Source organism: Varanus komodoensis, unplaced genomic scaffold, assembly GCF_004798865.1.
Source record: "Varanus komodoensis strain SLA01 unplaced genomic scaffold, ASM479886v1 scaffold121, whole genome shotgun sequence".
Classification (NCBI taxonomy): Eukaryota; Metazoa; Chordata; class Lepidosauria; order Squamata; family Varanidae; genus Varanus; species Varanus komodoensis.
This window is the reverse complement of record NW_025335353.1, coordinates 306,870-325,741: the sequence shown is the minus strand read 5'-3', so window position 1 is coordinate 325,741 and position 18,872 is coordinate 306,870. Positions and strand designations below refer to the sequence as shown.

General features: G+C 45.4%; 1 protein-coding gene across 1 annotated transcript; it reads left to right on the top strand.

Moving 5' to 3' along the window:
- Positions 1–10,322: 10,322 nt before the first annotated feature.
- On the top strand, positions 10,323–18,533 carry LOC123019381 (vomeronasal type-2 receptor 26-like). The gene is made up of 5 exons (XM_044422208.1): positions 10,323–10,405; positions 11,317–11,608; positions 12,685–12,810; positions 15,834–15,981; positions 17,617–18,533. Exons 1-5 carry the CDS (start codon positions 10,323–10,325, stop codon positions 18,531–18,533), a joined length of 1,566 nt encoding a protein of 521 aa, XP_044278143.1.
- The last annotated feature ends 339 nt before the right edge of the window (positions 18,534–18,872 follow it).

Sequence of the window (18,872 nt, the reverse complement as noted above, 5' to 3'; positions counted from 1 at the left end):
GGGCATGATCAGGGGTCGGCAATCCACGGCTCTGAAGCCGCACATGGCTCTTGAATCCCTCTGCTGCAGCTCCGTTGCTCAAAACACTTCCTGGCACAGCCCCCAATCTGTGAAAAGTGCTGATTTACTGAGTTTTCATGATTTACTGAGCTTTTTCCCCCAGTACACCAACCATTCATAAATCGAAGAAAATAAAAGTTTCTGAAGAAAACCGAACGTTTAATGGTATGTGGGTAGATTCATTTGCTTTTATTGCTGACAAACTTATGGGGTTTGCTGTTTAATGAATGCAGCACTTTAGCACTGACTCTGACTCTGCAGGAAGCTGTTCTCCTATTCAAAATGTATGAAAGGAGTCCTACTAGTTTATAATGTAAGATGACATTATAAACTGTGCCTTACTGATTGCCATGTCAATTCTCTGTAATCCCCGGCATTTATCCTGTTATTTTGCCATGTCCCCTCAGAGGCTTCTCATGTTGCTTTTGCCCATGAATACATTAACTTTTGGTATGTAGCTATTCTTCACTCATTTTCACCCCTGTTCCTGCACACGTGACTCGGTGCCTATAAAACACTTTGTATATGTTCTGGGCTTATCCAATGGGCTCTGTTCCACTCAACTGGGAACTCAATGGTTTCAGAAAAGCTTTGAAAGTTAACCCAGGGGACAGCTGAGCTGAGTGGAACTGGGAAGCATGGAAATGAAAATGTTTCTGATTTCCATTATTTAGGCAAGAGGAACTATTCCATATGCATATGGTGAAGCAAGAGAGCCAAAGTTTTTCCCAGGGCCAGAAGCATCATTAGTCTCCTCCCTGCACCACTGTCTCATCTACACCTTATGGTAAACCTCAGAGTCACATGCAGGAGGCTAACTGTTTTGGTGGGACTCACAATTCAGAATAGGAGGACCGGATATGTGCAGTGGAGGCTGCCTCTCATGGTGGGCCTGACAGCTGAAACTCTGATGACAGGATGATCATTGAAAAGAACTCATTCCTGAGTAGTGGCCTATGCCTGCCTGTGGGGAGATTATTTCAAATGTACCAGTCAACCAAGCAGTGGGAATGGGGAATAGCAACAGCATCTCAGGGGAGGAGATTTAGAGTTGGGGAGTCTATCTGATGGGAAACCCTTCATGTTCCATGCAAAGACATTTGGCAAAGAAGTGTTGTTCAGATTATTACTGATGGGAAGGAGAAGCACAGCTCACGACAGTCAGAAACTAGCATTGTGATCATTCAGGACCCAGTCCGGCTCACTAATCATCATGCTGTACTACATCCTGTAGAAAGATACTCACCAAGGCTTCCCACATTTGATTTTGTTGAGCAAATATGGTTCTGCTTCTGTGTTTGTACACCCGTATCCTAACGCTGCCCATGCTACACTGAACCAATCCTGGACACATGGAGTCCCAACACACACACACACACACACGAAGAAGAATGATGTAAGCCCAGCAGAAACGGCACTAGAAGATCTAGAAAGAGAAAACAAAAGTTTTCAGAAGGATAAATAGGAGTGGAGAAGAGGAAAGAGGAGATGAAAGTATCCCCTGCTCCCTTTTTATTTAAACATCATTTCAATTGTTAAAACATATGATCTGGCCTGGGCAACTTCTTCTTCCTTCTCTTTCTCCTCCTATATTTTTATTTTATACTGATAATTTTAATTTTGTATTTGTAAATCAATGTATTTTTTGTATTGTTATATTTAATGGTAATTTATTATGTACTATTGTATTTCAATGTATTTTATCATGTTGTAAGCCGCCCCGAGGTTTCGGCAAGGGGCGGCATAGAAATGTTATAATAATAATAATAATAATAATAATAATAATAATAATAATAATAATAATTCTATCTGCATGAGTCTGGCCGGACTTGGGAAAGGAGACTTTCTCCAGCCCGGATTTGTCCTCTTGCTGACCTTGGCAGCTGGATCTGCTGATTCAAACTTTGGGCTGAATGAGAGCATGACCCATCGCTGGGGCACAGCCTAGGTGAAACAGGGACAATTGTTCTGCCATGCAAGGATGAGAGTGGTATGAGAGTGGTACCTCAGATGAACCTCCAGGGACCCTGGTGAACTCTTCAAACATGAGAAGGGGAAGAGCAAAGAGTTACAGGTTAGCTGGGCCAAATGCCCTTCCTGAGTAGGAGATTCTGCATGGAAACCTGATTTTTACCCAATACCATTCAAACATTGATCTTATCCATCTATGGTACTGCTGACAAAGGAAAATTAGAAGTGGAAATTGAAAAACCTGGAAACTCAAAGGCTGTCCACAAAAGGTTTGATTCACAGCATTTGATGCACTTCAACATGGGGATCATTGATTCTAAAAGTGCATCACTTTGTCCTCACCTGAGAAAGATCAGCCAACCTTTGGAAAAGGGAAATGTTGAATAATAAGAAGGGGAATATATGCATGCATTCCTGGGCTGCCTGCCTTCTGTTCCAAGAATTACAAGCAGACTATGGGACTATTTCATTTTTTGCATGCATTTGAGCAAATGCTAGATATTCAAATTGCAGGAACGCTGGTTCTCCCCCCACCCCCTGCAATTGCTGGCTAGGTCACAATACCATCTTTTGTTTTCCTCACAAGATTTCCTTTGTATTCAGAGCAGGCCTCAAGACAATGATGTAGCACTTGGGAAGAAAGATGCAGCCCAGTAAGCCGGCACTGGAGGCCAGCATGGAGAAGACCTGCATAGCCACCACGTACTTTCCCTTGGTGCTCAGGTAGGAGGGCACAAAAGATACCCAGACACTGCAGAAGACCAGCATGCTGAAGGTGATCAGCTTGGCCTCGTTGAAAACCCCTGGCAGCTTCCTGGCCAGGAAAGCCACTGTGAAGCATACAGCAGCCAGGAATCCCATGTAGCCAAGGACACTGTAGAACATGGCCACAGAGCCTTCATTGCGTTGATGGTTTTGGCTAAGAGAGAAGAGATGGCGACTGAGAAGATGATGCTGAAGGCTGTTTGTCGGAGTAGGCAGGCCACTGTGCTTGGCTGGCCAACGAAGAGATATGGGGAGGAGAAGGAAATCAGGAGGGCACCCAGAAGAATGTAGGAGAGGTCGCGATTGTTGGCTTTGACCACTTGGGTGTCTTGGAATTTAATGAAGATTCCTAACACGCTGTCGACGCTCTGGTCGAACTGTGGAACGGGGAGATGACCAGGGCTGTAGACACGATCGCTCCTAAGCGCCCTCTCCCACTGGGCAGAGCCCGCTCTTCCACTTGGTATACTCCTGAACTGAGGGCGATGAAGCAGGTTGGGAGACGGCTAGAGCGTAGGTGGAGGAAATCACGGGATGAATCTGACCGAACACACTTAAGAGCCCACTATCGGGCCTATGCTGTGGCGGTGAGGGCGGCGAAAAAGAGATTTTTTTCCACTTCCATTGCCTCCTCACAATGCCGTCCGGCGGAGCTCTTTCGAGTGGTGCAAGGCCTGGTCCGTCCAGGTCCGAAAGAAGATCTGATTCCACCCTCAAAGGCCCGCTGTGACGACTTTGCCAGGCATTTCAGGGAGAAAATCGCTCAGATTCGTCATGAGCTGGATTCCACTATTGAGTCAGAGGTCTTAAGGGAGACACCGATGCTACCGTCTGGTCCAGAATTATTGGATGAATTTCAGTTACTGTGGCCCGATGATGTGGACAAGGTGCTTGGACGAGTACGTCCCACCACTTGCCTTTTGGACCCTTGCCCGTCTTGGTTAATAAAGGATTCCAAGCACGGGATTGGAACCTGGATCTTGGAAGTGGTTAACGCTTCTCTGAGGGAGGGTCGGGTGCCTGCCCCTTTAAAGGAGGCGGTAGTCCGACCGGTCCTGAAGAAGGCGTCACTGGATCCAGAGATGGCCACTAATTATAGACCAGTGGCCAACATCCCGTTTCTGGGCAAGGTGTTAGAGCGAGTGGTGGCGGGACAACTCCAAGCACTCTTGGATGAAACTGATTATCTGGACCCATTTCAGTCCGGCTTCAGACCCGGGTACGGTACTGAATCTGCCTTGGTCGCCCTGTACGATGACCTGTGCAGGGAGAAGGACAGGGGGAGTGCGTCCCTGTTGGTTCTTCTGGACCTCTCGGCGGCTTTCAATACCATCGACCATGGTATCCTTCTGGATAGGCTTGCGGGATTGGGGGTTGGAGGCACTGCTTTGCAGTGGTTCCGCTCCTATCTCAATGGCTGATTCCAGAAGGTGGTGCTGGGGGACTATGGCTCTGCACCATGGCAGCTATGCCATGGAGTACCGCAGGGGTCCATTTTGTCCCCCTTGCTGTTTAACATCTACATGAAACCGCTGGGAGAGGTCATCAGGAGGTGTGGGCTGCGGAATCACCAGTACGCTGATGATACCCAGCTCTACCTCTCGTTCTCCACCAATCCAGGTGAGGCAGTGGCTGTACTGAACCGGTGCCTGGCCGAGGTAATGGGCTGGATGAGGGCCAATAAACTGAAGCTCAATCCAGACAAGACGGAGGTCCTGTTGGTAGGCGGTTCCGGCTTCAGAGAAGGTGAATTGAACCTTGTCCTGAACGGGGTTGCACTCCCTCCTAGGGATAAGGTCCGCAGCTTGGGAGTGCTCCTCGACCCGGAGCTTTCACTCAAAGCTCAGGTAACAGCAGCGGCGAGGAGCGCTTTCCTCCAGCTTCGGCTGATTCATCAGCTGCGCCCCTATCTGGAGTACGACAGCCTCGCAACAGTGACTCATGCACTGGTGACTTCCCGTCTTGACTTCTGTAACGCGCTCTACGTGGGGCTGCCCTTGAAGAGGCTCCGGATACTTCAATTGGTTCAAAATAGAGCTGCCAGGCTGCTGACGGGAACTGGACGTTATGCTCACATGACTCCAGTTCTCCGTCAGCTTCACTAGCTTCCCATTGAAGTCCGGGCCCAATTCAAGGTGTTGGTGATGACCTATAAGGCCCTTAACGGCTTGGGTCCTGGTTACCTGAAGGAGCGCTTACGTCCATATATGCCCAGCCGCCCCTTGAGATCAGCAGGAGAGGCCCTCCTCCGGGAGCCCTCAGTGAAGGAAATTAGGAGGGTGGCTACTCGGAGGAGGGCTTTCTCAGCGGTGGCGCCTAAGATATGGAATGCGCTCCCCAGAGAGGTCCGCCTGGCGCCGTCGTTATTTGTTTTTCGGCGCCAGGCAAAGACCTTTATATTTATGCAGCATTTTAAATGTTAATATTATTGAATTTTATTCGGCCAGGGCGGCTTATTTTATTTTACTGTATATATTTTAATGGTCATTGTTTTAATGTATTTTGTATTCGATGTTATAAGCCGCCCCGAGGCCTTGGCAAGGGGCGGCATAGAAATGTTTTAATTAATAAATAAATAAATAAATAAAATAACACAAGTCCTGTGAATAAGCATATCATTAGGGCTATGGAAGCCAGGGAGATCCCAAGAAAACCTTCATAGGACAGGAAGGACCTTGGGAGTACATTCATTTTGTTTCCTGTTTATATGCTGATACTCTGGACTTTTGGTGCAATGGTCAGCATCTGGAAAGACAAAAAGAAACATCTCCCTTTCATCCTTAGCAATCTCTCTTCTTTATGTTGAGTCAAGAATTTTCAGAAGGTAACTCTGGGAGTGCAGATCACTTTCCTCCTGGGTCAGTTAAAGCTGCTGAGCTTATTCATTCTCTCATGCCTACAACCCTCATTCAGTGATCCCTGACTAGAATCCAAAGACAGGTATGGGGGATCCCCAGTCCCCAGAGCCTCCATGGGTCCTTTTAGAAGTTTTGCTTACCATCTCCCCCTGGAATAATACACTTTTTCCAAGACAGTTTTTCATTTTAAGCCAGAGGCTCACATCACTGGCTCTGGCTCTTTTGCTGGGCACATGCTCTGCCTATCTGAATGATGTGTGGCAGGTGACCTCCAAGGGACATACCTGCATGGACACTTCCCATTGGTCACTCTGTTGTGTGGCTGAAATGGTGTACTCAGAGAATCAAGGAATTGGAGAACAGGAGAGTTGGCAGGGCCCAGAAGCCATGGGTTCCAAGCCCTTGCTTTTGCAGGACTCTAAGGCACACTATCCCTTTCAATGACTCTCCAAACACCTCCTGATGGCAGTTGGAAAAAACAAAGGAATGGAGCAGAGGAAGAGTGCTAGCATGCAACACAGGCCCAGTGCTTTAACAAGTCAGGTGACGTTGTGATCTATTTATGTGTACGACATGAAGAAAGGCATCATCGCTGCCCGCTCTGTTGGAGAAGTGTTGTTCTCCTCTTCAGCAGCTGGATTTTGCTCCATCATCACCCACCTTCCTGAGTGGAGATGGTTCCTTCTGGGCAGGGAGCACAGTCATAGCAGCAAACAGGGTCCCCTTCCTCAATCACCTTGAAGAAGCCAGGATGGTAGCTTTTCACACACCTGGCATAGGTCAGGGGCTAAACACAAAACCAAGGACCACAAGAAAATATGTTAGAACTATATCATGGGGAGAAGGGAGAGGCGACTTTGGAAAGGACAGGGTGGACTTCTAGTACCAAACATGATCCTGCATCTAGGCTTTTGAAGATCAGCCTGGAATCTCTCCCTACTGTGCTCACTAGACTTCTTTCCCATGCTTGCAAAGTATGCAGAGAATACGCACTAGTCATGGCTACGCTTGTGAAGTTTGGGCTGAAATAGCACTCCTTGTATGCAAAAAAGCAAAGAAGTGGACATCATGTGTACAGAACTCTGTGGCTTGCATGTTGAATTCTCCTTGATTTGCTTCCAGCCGGATGCCCACACAAACAAGTGGTGCAAGCAGATTTCAAGCAGAGAGAATGCAGCCGGGAGTCTAGGAAGCTGATCCAGAGAAATATGATAGATTCTCCATCCAAATGGGAATCCTCATGCATTGCAGCCTCTGAGTAAACCTCAGCCCATACAAATGGATTCAATGCACATCTCATCCCAAATGCATGTATTTGACAGGACATGGAATGAAATGAAGGCATCATTTTCTTCACCTTGTTGAGCCATTTAGGCCACACAATGGCATCTTGGTCAATGGTGCATTTGTGTCCAGACAATCCTAATCTTTCGATGCTGCCAACTTTCACTTTTACAACAGAGCTTTTGGGAAATTTCACCCAGTTGACAATGTCCAAGTCAGCTGCTAGCTCTCCCTTCTCATCCAAATACACTCCATCCATGGAATGGTTGTGAAACTGGGGTCTTCTCAGGAAGGAGTGGAGCTAGAGTGGGAGAAAAAGTGCCAGCACTGAGGAAAGATGACGCCATGCTGGATTGCCCATTCCCCCCTGTTTTGTTCCGTGCTGCTTCCAGATTGCTGTAATTATGCAGACCTGTTCTGGAATGTGGGACAAGGTCTTTTCCTCAGGGAAAGCAAAGCCACACTCTACAGAGGAGTCCCTAAGAAGCACCCATTTGTTAGACTATACAGACTTATCTTCAAGTTTCTTCAACTCTATGCTCACAGTATCTCAATATATCAATACCTTGCCTGAATACCAGTCATTAAATTGTGCAGCTTAATTAAAGCAATCTTTTCAGCACAGAAGGGTAGTCTTGTGAGTGCCATCGATAACTTGAATACAAAATGTGATTCAGGAGACAGGAGAAGTTCATTTTGAAAAGTTCTGACCATGAAAAAGTAGACAGCTTATGTACCCTCCTGAACAAAGTGCTGAGAATCCCGCTACACATGCATCCTGCTACACATGCATCATCAGAAGTTCTGAAATGGAAAAGTGAATACCTGCCATGCCTGAAGCACTTGCAGATCCAGTCTGTCTCCACCCTCAACCCTCATCTTCTTCAATCTGGAGGAAAAAGCAGCATCCAAGGCCTGGGCCACAGCCTGGATGGTGTTGTAGGAGAAGTAGCTGTCCAGAGAGAGCATTCTCTGCCACTAGTCCCTGGGAAGGGCATCCATGTTCCCTTTCTCTCGGCATCTTTTCCATCCTTTCACTGACACCTCCTGCTTTGTATAGGAAGACTCAAATGACTTCTTCGCCAATGCCCTCATAGCAAGGAAAAGGGGTATGAATTCTTCATAGTTTGTGTTTTTATTCGTTTGGAGAATGAAAGAAAAGAGTCCATGGATGTGTTGGAAAAGTAGGTCATTATATTTTAGGCCTTTAGTAAAATCCCACATTGCCGTGGTGATCCATACTTTCCCTACAATGGGTGTTTTTGTTTCCACTGTTTGCTGCACCATATCTATTCCATATAACAAAAAGCTAGCCTCTGCACAATAAAAAAAAACATGGATTTGTGCCAACATCTCCAATGAAGCATAACGGATCATTTTAATATCTGATTTCCAGTCTGAGAAAGAGTATGAAAATACCACACAAATGCCATTCTGGAGGAGCTCAGGTGTCAAGGTTCTCTCGAACAAACTTCCATTATCGGTGTCTAAAGCAAAGAGCCCAACCATTGTCCATTGGAAATGCAGAAGGAGTTTGACGATCCCCAAGTACTGGACCCCTTCTTTGGAGAGTATAAGGTAGAGAAAAGGGAACTGGGCTCGATCACTCAGGACATGAGAAGCAAAAGCATAAATGACCTGGGGAAGAAAGGAAGAAACTGATAGATTAATTGCAGAATTACATTTCATTTCTTCATCTTATCAGGTCATACACCTTAACAAGTAACTATCTGTGTTAAACAACTAGGAAAAACTTCATTTGCACCTTCCTTCCATCCTTCCTTCCAGAAAAATCAAATGGCTAGTCTCATAATGGTAAAATACTGAAAATGGATGTCCCAAAAAGGGTGAACTCAGATGCATCTCCTAAGTTTCCAGAATGGAAGAAAGTTTCCATTGATCATTAGGCAGGTAGACCAGACTGTGTTCCAAGGGGTGAATTAGCAAAGTATACCTATTAGCTTTTTATCCTGCTTTTCTTCTTAAGAAGTCAAAGCAGCTTACATCATTCTCCTCCTGCTTTTCACTATCTTATCCCCAGAACAACAAACCTGTGCATAAACTGGGCTGAGAGTTTGTGACTGGCTGAAAGTCACCTGGTGGCTCCATGGCTGAAAGGGATTAGTTTGCCTGAGTCCCAGGACAACACCCTTATCCCCTACACTATACTGGCTCCCAAAATTTGCCTTGCTCTCCCTCCCTGGTCTCCCCAAGTGGTTCTTAACAGTCTGTTAACAAAGAAGGTGAGATAATGAGCTGTGATGCTGCTTCTCTGATTTGCCTATCAGGTCAGAATGTTTCCTTCAAATTAAACAACATTGGCCTACTGATGTAGAATGGGATGTTCTGTGGTAAGCATGTTGATTTATCCTGGCAAAAACATAAAGTAAAGGTGGAAACACCCAAAAATGTTTTGTCCACACCTGTCCAATTTTGTAAATGCCCAGCAGATTTGAAATTTGGTTGGAGTTCTCAGAGTCTGATTCATCAAGAATGGCCACCAATTGTTGTCTGCCACACTTGTAGTTGGGAACTTGAGCCTGGCCAGTTGAAAGCAGGTCTACAGCTGCATCAAAAGTCAGTCTAACATAGTTGTAGCTGTCATAGATGTCATAACACAGGGTGATGTTGGACAAAAGCATGGGATTCCGGTTGATCTCCTGAATGGCAAACAAGAAGGAGAGGTTCTTCCAGTAAAATGTGGATCCTACACTGAGGAAAAACAGATGTGACATGTCACTCCCTCATTTACAACAGATTTAAATATTCTTCATCTGCTGCCCTGGACATACATGCATACATGTATATCAATATGGGCAAAGTGTTTCTATGGTTTTCCACATACCGTGACAGTTCCCAAGTCAAAATGCCAATGGAAACAGGGGAGCCCTCTGCACTGCTAACCATGCTTTCCTCATGTGGGCTTGTACCTGACAAATGCTGTCATTGTGCGACAGAACAACCCCCATAGCTAGCTGTGCATGCGCTTCGAATTATTGCCTGAACCAGCACAGTGACTTACTCCCACTATCCATTGGAAGCAGGCTTCCTGAAAGTGTATGGAAGAAACTCGGCACTTGTTGCAGAGATGGCCGCAGCAATGATGTGGTCTCCTGGCCTGCAGTGATTTCGGGGGTGGAGCTCATCAGTGTCCCAGCTCCAGGGGCATCTGGCCTTCTGCATCCCAGACTAATTTTGGAATCCAGCACCACTGTGCAGTCATCACACCTTAAAATGGGATGGATGCAAGGAACAGTGGTTAATGACTGTTCCCTTTGCTTTGTCAAGATGCAGGATGTCGTGTGAAGTTGTCGGATGATCATGCTTGGGAGAGTCAGAGGGAAGGGGAATAGCATGTTTAATCATCAGAATTGAGTGAGCGGCATGCATGAATACTCACAATCATGTTTTTCTCCAGTGGTGTACTTGTGCAAAGAACAGCTGGGGGAGAACAGGAACTTGCAGAGGTATCCTAACTTCGTGAACTTACAATTATGGAAATCATAATGCTTTAGAGGAATACTTGCTAAAGCTCTTGGGATCCCCTCCCTGAAAGCACCATCCTTGAGTCCAGCATTGTAAACATGGGAGTTGAGTGCTACAGAAGGTGCCACCTTGCATCCAGGAGCAAAAAGGAAGGCACAAAAAGGCATCCTGCACCACTGAGAGCTTGGGAGAGGCTTCAGAGCAGGCCACAAGGCCTTGGTGCAGGTGACTTCTGCTCATTCCCCAAACAGAATGCTTCAGCCTGGGCTCCATCTCTGTCTGGAGAGCTGCTGAAGCCTCACACTGTAACTGGACTTAGGTTGCTACTGCTGCTTCTCCTCATTCCTCGGAGGAAAAACAAGAAGTCCAATCCTAGCAGAGCCAGAATGATGCTCCTCTTCCTGCTGCTGCTGCTGCTTCTCCCAGAGGCCTCCTGTGAGATGTTGAAGGCCAGATGCCCCTGGAGCTGGCACAGGCATGAGATTCACCCCCGGAATCACTACAGGACTGGGGACTACATCATTGCTGCAGCCATCTCAGCAGTACGTTCCATTTCTCTTCCGTACACTTTCAGGAAGCCTGCCTCTAATGGACAAGCTGTGTAAGTCACTGAGCTGCTTCACGTGATAAAGACAAAAAGCATGGACAGCTAGGTATGTGGGTTATTTAGTTACACAAAGCCAGCATTTGCCAGGAACAAGCCAGCATGAACAAAACTTGGTTAGCAATGCAGAGGACTACTCCCTTTCTATTGGCATTTTTACATGGGACCTGTGTCAGTATGGGAAAAGCCATTAATACACTGTGCCCACATACATATGAGAAAGCAGAGAACACTTAATTTTTTTGTATTTTGGGTGCTGAAATGACCAATCTACTTTTTTCCCCCCAGTTTAGGATCCACAGATTATTGGAAGATCCTCTCCTTCTCATTTGCCATTGAGGAGATCAACCAGAATCCCACGCTTCTGCGCAACATCACCCTGGGCTATAACATCTATGACAGCTATAGCAATACGAGAGTAACTTCTGATGCAGTCATAGACCTTCTTTCGGCCAGTCAGGTCCATGTTCCTAACTACAAGTGTGGCAGATGGCAGCAGCTGATGGCTGTCCTTGAGAAATCAGACCCTGAAAATTCCAAGCAAATTTCAAATCTTTTGGGCATCTACAAAATTGGACAGGTGAGGGGGAAACACTTTCAGGTGCTATCTGCCTTTAACTGACATTTTTGCCAGGCCAAATTAATGTGTTTTCCAAAGAAACTCAGTGGGTGTTTTGCATGCCATGATGATGTCCAGATCAAGGGGTCCAAGGGGTCCAAGGGGTCCAAAGACAGAAGAAGGAAAAGGAAGGCGAGATAAGAGATAGATGGAGTCCACAGAGAAAGCCACTGAACTTGGAAGAGCTGAGCAAGGCTGTCATGGACAGGACACTTGGAAGGACTTTCATTCAGGGGATTCCCAGAAGACAGAGATGACTTGATGGCACATAAGAGCAACACACCAAGAATGTGTTGCAATGAATTTACCATTGCCATTCATCACACAAGCATACCGTTCTACATCATTAGACCCAACTTGTCTGTTCTGCAGAAAAATTCTTACATGATAGGCCTTCTATATTCACAGAGCTCAGAGAAATGAGGACCACTTGGGGACAACACAAAGGGAAAGAAGGCAGCAACTTCTGGGAACCAGTGAGATGTAGTGGTAAAGAGCATGGGCCTAGGACTCAGGTGATCTGAGTTCTCTTCCCCACTTGGCCAAGGAGCCAGCTGGGTGATTTTGGACCAGTCACAGACTCAAAGCCCAACCTATCTCACAAGCTTGTTGTGGGGATAAGAATGAAAGCAGCAGGAATAGAATAATGGAACCCACTTCAACTTCCCAAGAAAAAAAGCAAGATATGAAGCTAGTAAATAAGCTTTGTTAGTCCATCCCTTTAAGTAGAGCACAGGCCTACTGCTGGAAAAGTGGAAAGATCATTGGGAACTTCCTTCCACTGTCTGAATTTTATAGATGCACCTGAATTCAACCTATTTGGGACTTCTATTTTTATTCTTAGACTTATGAGTGCTAAACAATTGATTGTATAAAAAGGATGGAGGGAAGGAAAGAAGGATTTTTTTTCTTTTGGAATGGTTCACACAAATAAAAGTGTTTATGTGTAGTTAAAGTTAGTATGTGTAGCCTTATGTGATGTAGAAAAGAAATGTGATTCTGCAAATAGTCTATCAGTCTCTTCTTTTCTTCCCCAGGTTACTTATGCTTCTCACGTCCTGAGTGATCAAGCCCAGTTCCCTTTTCTTTACCACATGCTCCCCAAAGAAGGAGTCCAGTACGAGGGGATCATCAAACTCCTCCTGCATTTCCGATGGATGATGGTTGGGGTCTTTGCTTTCGACACTGATAATGGAAATATGTTCTTGAGAACCTTGACACCTGAACTCCTCAGGAATGACATTTGTGTCTCTTTTTCATACTCGTTCTCAGAACTGAGATCAACATTTGTAGAGCTCCGTCACAGCTCATTTGAGAAGTTGGAACAAATCCATGTATTTATTTATAGTGCAGAGACTAGTTCATTTCTACATGCAATTCGTCTTGTGACAGTAGCACTGCAAATGATAAATCACATCGTAGGGAAAGTCTGGATCACCACAGCTATGTGGGATTTTACTGTGGAGTTAACATATCATACTCTACCTTTCCAACACATCCATGGATTGTTTTCCTTCATTCTTGAAATGAATAAAAAGACAAACTATGAAGAGCTTACAGACTTTTTCCTTGCTATGGAGGTATTTATGAAAAAGTCATTTAAATGTTCCTTTGCAAACCATGGAGTGTCTGTCAAAGGGTGGAAAAGATGCAAGGAGAACAGGAAAGAGAAGGCCTGGCCCAGACATGTGGTGCAGCGAGTGCTCTCTCTGGACAGCTACTTCTCCTTCAACACCATCCAGGCTGTGGCCCAGGCCTTGGATGCTGCCGTTTCCTCCAGATTCAAGAAGAGGAGGGTTGAGGGTGGACACAGGTTGGATGGGATAAGGCTTCAGCCATGGCAGGTATTCTCTATTCCATTTTGGACCTTTCTGACAGACATAAGAATTGGACAAGTGCAGAGATGAAGAGAAACTGAGGCAAGAAGTTGTATACTCACGAGAGTATTCCTACCATTTGGAATATTGTCGGTATGGATCAGTTTGTTTCTCCATTTCCCTGTATTCAAGGGATGCTGTCCACCTGCAGGGACCCCCACACTTGCCACAAGGCAACCTGAATGAGACCACCCTAGCAGGGTGAAGAGTCATAGGGGTCTTTGCTCAGATCCATTTAGCCAAGGGATTAATTTGGCTTGGACAACATAACACAATCAAAAGGGTGGTGTGTGGCTAATGTTTGAATTGTGGAATCCTCTTGAAATGTTGGTTGTCTGAAACTTTGTTACATATTAAAGCATAATGAAGAAGGGGTAGTGTTTCTTCATGGGTTATCTCTGTTGCGTCCTGACAAGATGATGATCCCTGATAACACTGGTCTACAAGGAGAAAGCCTCGGAAATGGAAGTAGCTAAATTTTACCAGAATTGAGTCACTAATAAAGGAAAATTAAGTTCTGAGTATTAATTGGCTCGTTTCCAAGATGCAGCTTCAGGTCAATATTGCATCAAAATGATTCTAAATTATGATTATATGTGATTATGTGTGATTATGTTGCATAATTTTTCTTCAAAATGCGATATAGCCATGAGAATGGTGCCACACCAGTCATTATAAATTTATCTTTTTATTGTTACCAACAATGTAACTTTCCATTCATTCATTGGTTTGTCATGTAACATTTTCATGCTTTTTGCATGAAAAACTGACAAGCTTTATTATCATCTGAGTCTAGAGAGTAGGCTTCTGGTGGATCCGGAATTGGCAAGTCCTCACATGGGGTACAGGATGCAGTGTGGATGGAACGTTTGGATATTCCATGGTCAACTTTCTTCAGATCCCTTTAGCAACTGGGGGAACCAATACTATTATTGGTGAGTTCCCTTCATGCCCTTGGGACTGAGAAAGGCATGGATTTTTTCTTCTTATTTAGCCAATGATGCAGATCAGTTGCACATATAATGTAACAGTAATGAGGGGCCCAACTCTTGTCCTGATCCCCGATTTTGCATCCAGAATATAGGTGGCATGCCTTTATGATCACTGTCATCGTACTGCACTTTTGAGGTGCAAATGTAACCTCACCACGAATGCAGCAGAAGTTATCTGCATTGTTTACATGGTTTCAAGGCATCTTGCCTTCTGAGGGAAAATATCACACAACTGTTCCCTGGAGATGTTAGGCAATGACACTTTCACAAGCCACCAGATGTAACTGTATGATGTGTAGATCTGACCAAGACAAATGTACCTTGCAATGAGAGAACAATAAAGCACAGTAAAGTAACAATCTTTAGTCACAAAGTGAAGAATTTTTTTTACACTTTCGCATGGTTCCATTTTCATTGTTCTACCGTACTTTGTCGAGAAGTTATGAGGTATCATGATCATCAGACAACTCCCTCCCTTGTAGGCAAATGCACTTGCCTGTGTTTAAATCTTTATTGTGAAATATCTTGAACACTTTATCCAACAAGCATCTTTATCTTCTGTTCTCTAATTCATCTAATCAAAGTATGTAAGAATTAGCACTTTTTATCTCAAAGGTTAATAATTTACAAAAATGTGTAGACCAGTGTAATCCATGATTCAGCAATAGCCCACAGTGCAGTGACAATCTACACTAAACTGCTACTCTGCCTCTGAGTGTTGGTTGTCCTATCCTCTGATATTGCATGTAGTCAAGGATGCTCATCTAGTAGTCCAGGAGGGATCCAGAGCTGCCTACTTGCTCATGATCAGAACTTTTCATTGTTCAAGCTGTACTTCTCCCACCTCCTGAATCACATTTTGTACTAAAGTTATCAGCGGCATTCAGCAGACAACCAATCTGTGCTGAAAAATTTCCTTTAATTCAGTAGCACAGTTCCATGCCTCTGGCAAGGTAGTCAGATAATAGGGCATATTTGACATTTCCAGTAGAATATGCTGTGAACCTAAAGTTGAAGGAACTCACAGGAACTGTACAGCATGACCACTGCATGCTTCTTAAAGAATGCTGAGACTGGCCCGCTATCCCTGAGGATATGACCTGGCCTACATTCCAGAACAGGTTTGCATTTTCAGAGAACAAGTCATCTTCTTCCCAAATTCCTAATGAAAACCAAGGGTATTCAGGGATGTATTCAGGGCACTTATATCTTGGAAAAGACACACCACCCACCTCAATCTAAGTTAAAAGGGCAAAACCGGAGAAACCAGCATGGCTTCATCTTTCATGAGGGCTAGTGCTTTTTCTCACATTCTAGCTCCACCCCTTCCTGAAAAGCCCCCAGTTTCACAATCGTTCCATGGACGGAGTATATTTGGATGAGAAGGGGGACCTGACAGCTGACCTGGACATTGTCAACTGGGTGAAGTTTCCCAACAGCTCTGTTGTAAGAGTGAAAGTTGGAAGTATAGAAAGGCAAGAGTTGTCTGGACGCAAATGCACCATTGACCAAGACGCCTTCATATGGCTCAACAAGGTGAAGGAAACCATGCCTTTATTTCTTTCCATGTCCTGTCAAATGTGTGTATTTGGGAATGGATGTGCACTGGGATCATTTGCATGGGCTGAGGTTTACTTAGAGGAAGCAATGTGAGAGGAATTCCATTTGGGAAGTGCAATCCTTCAGATTTCTCTGATTTGGCATCCCACATTCCAGCACACTTTCTCTATGCCCTAAATCTTACTTGCAACAATTGTTTGCGTGATCCTCTGTAAGGAAGCACATCCAAAGGAACTCAGGAGGCCAGCCGCATGCTTCTTTCCATACTTCCCAAGCATGGGAATGGAGTCAAGTGAGCAGAAGAGAATGACATTTCATCCCAATCTTCACAACCTTAGTTGCAGTATCAGATTCAATCCTAGAATGCCACACATGTCCACTCTCATGCTGCCTCTCCTTTCCCCAAGTGAAGTAGCTCTAATACATCTTCCTGGTGGTCCTTGCTTTTGTGCTCAGTCCCTGCCCATGGCCAGGTGTGTGGAAAGCTGCCTCCCAGGATTCTTCAAGGTGGTCCAGGAAGGAAAGCCCATTTGCTGCTATGACTGCACTCCATGCCCGGAAGGGACCATCTCCACTCAGGAAGGTGGGTGTTGTGCATGAAGACCCGACAGAAACAGTGAATCATGAGGAGACCTTGCACTTGACGCCCTTCACCCAAGAGTCACCCCCACAACCCAATAGAGGAGCAGCTGAACCAGCTATTGCGTCTTCCCCTGAGCCCCAGCTCATTGAGCAAATGCCTGGACCTTTATCAGAGAGAGAGAGTCATGAGAAAGAGGCAGAGCAAACTGCTTCCTCCCGTCCTGACACTGATCTCCCAGAGCCAGAGACAGAAGACACTATAGGTGTCAAAGCTGAAAACAGATGTCTTTTACGCAGATTTGAACAAATACAAAGCAGGCAGTGTAAGAGAGAGGAAAGGCATGACTTGGGAGAATGATCCCACGTGGGCTCAGAAAGAGAAGCCATTATAGAACTGACATCTGCTCTGCAGGGACCACTATTAGGGAGCTTAGCTATAGTATCGTAAATCTTGTAGACAATTAACATTAAAGGACTTTAGTTTTATTGCTCTGTGGAGAGCTGAATGTTTATACAACCCTTTCTCAAGAGTTGGTTATGATGGAGGAACATCCAGCCCCTGCAGAGGAGGGCTACAATCCTCCAAAAGAGTGGGCATTCTGGCACATCTTGGTAAGGAATGGTGCATCCTCCAGAGAACCCTACTCAGTGCAGAGGACTGTACTCAGACCCTAGTCTCAAATAAAAAATTGGCTTTGGAAATGGGGAAAATTCCAGAGGAAGATGGCAGAGCAATACTCCTAAAGGATCCTGGAGTGACTGGAGGACCAGGGATTCCCCATACCCATCTTTGGATTCACAGAATGTGGGCTCTTGGCATGGGAGAATGAAGACACCCAGGAAATATGCAGGAAAGCAGTGTGTACTTCCAAGGTTACCTGCTTAAGATCATTGACTGAGCATAAAGAACACAAGATGGCTAAGAATGAAAGGGACATGTTTCTTTTTCTCTTTCCAGATGCTGACCATTGCACCAAGTGTTCAGACGATCAGCATCCGAACAGGAACCGAACTCAATGTACCCACAAGATGATCACCTTCCTGTCCTATGGAGATTCTCTTGGGATTATCCTGGTTTCCATGGCCCTGGTGCTATCCTTATTCACAGGACTTGTGTTGGGAATCTTCATTAAATTCCAAGACACCCCAGTGGTCAAAGCCAACAACCGCAGCCTCTCCTACATTCTTCTGGTCGCCCTCCTGCTTTCCTTCTCCTCCTCCTTCCTCTTCATCAGCCAACCCAGCAAGGTGACCTGCCTTCTCCGACAAACAGTCTTCAGCATCATCTTCTCAGTTGCTGTCTCTTCTCTCTTAGCCAAAACCATCACTGTGGTCTTGGCCTTCTTGGCCACCAAGCCAGGCAACAGGGCAAGAAACTGGTTGGGGAAGAGGTTGGCCAACTCCATTGTCCTTTTCTATTCCGGCATCCAAAGTGTGATCTGCTGCATCTGGCTGGGAACTTCTCATCCCTTCCCTGACAAGGATATGAACTCCCAGCCTGGACACATCATCCTACAATGCAACGAAGGCTCTTTGGCAATGTTCTACAGTGCCCTTGGCTACTTGGGCTTCATGGCTACCATTTGCTTTATAGTGGCTTTCCTGGCCAGGAAGCTTCCCGGGGCCTTCAACGAGGCCAAGCTGATCACTTTCAGCATGCTGGTCTTCTGCAGTGTCTGGGTGTCTTTTGTGCCCTCCTACCTGAGCACCAAGGGGAAATTCATGGTGGCTGTGCAGGTCTTCTCCATCTTGGCCTCCAGTGCTGGCTTACTGGGCTGCATCTTTCTTCCCAAGTGCTACATCATTATTCTGAGGCCTGCTCTGAATACAAAGGAGAATCTTGTGAGGAAAACAAAAGATGGTATTGTGACCTAGCCAGCTGTTGCAGGGGGTGGGAGGAGAACCAGCATCCCCGCAATTTGAATATCTAGCATTTGTTCAAATGCATGCAAAAAATGAAATAGTCTCACAGTCTGCTTGTAATTCAAGGAACAGAAGGCGGGGAGCACAGGAATGCATCCTTTATATTCCACTTCTTATTCAACATATCCCTTTTCCAAAGGTTGGCTGACCTTTCTCAGGTGAGGACAAAGTGATGCACTTTTTGAATCAATGATCCCCTTCTCAAAGTGCATCAAATGCTGTGAATCAGACCTTTTGTGGACAGATTTTGAGTTTACAGGTTTTTGGATTTCCACTTCCAATTTTCCTTCA

What these genes read in the sequence shown, in the direction of transcription:
- LOC123019381 (XM_044422208.1), top strand. Translation starts at nt 10,323, where the DNA reads ATGCATGAATACTCACAATCATGTTTTTCTCCAGTGGTGTACTTGTGC. An exon ending in GCATCTACAAAATTGGACAG is followed by an intron (nt 11,609 to 12,684) that starts GTGAGGGGGAAA and finishes TTTCTTCCCCAG; the next exon opens with GTTACTTATGCTTCTCACGT. An exon ending in TGTAAGAGTGAAAGTTGGAA is followed by an intron (nt 15,982 to 17,616) that starts GTATAGAAAGGC and finishes TTCTCTTTCCAG; the next exon opens with ATGCTGACCATTGCACCAAG.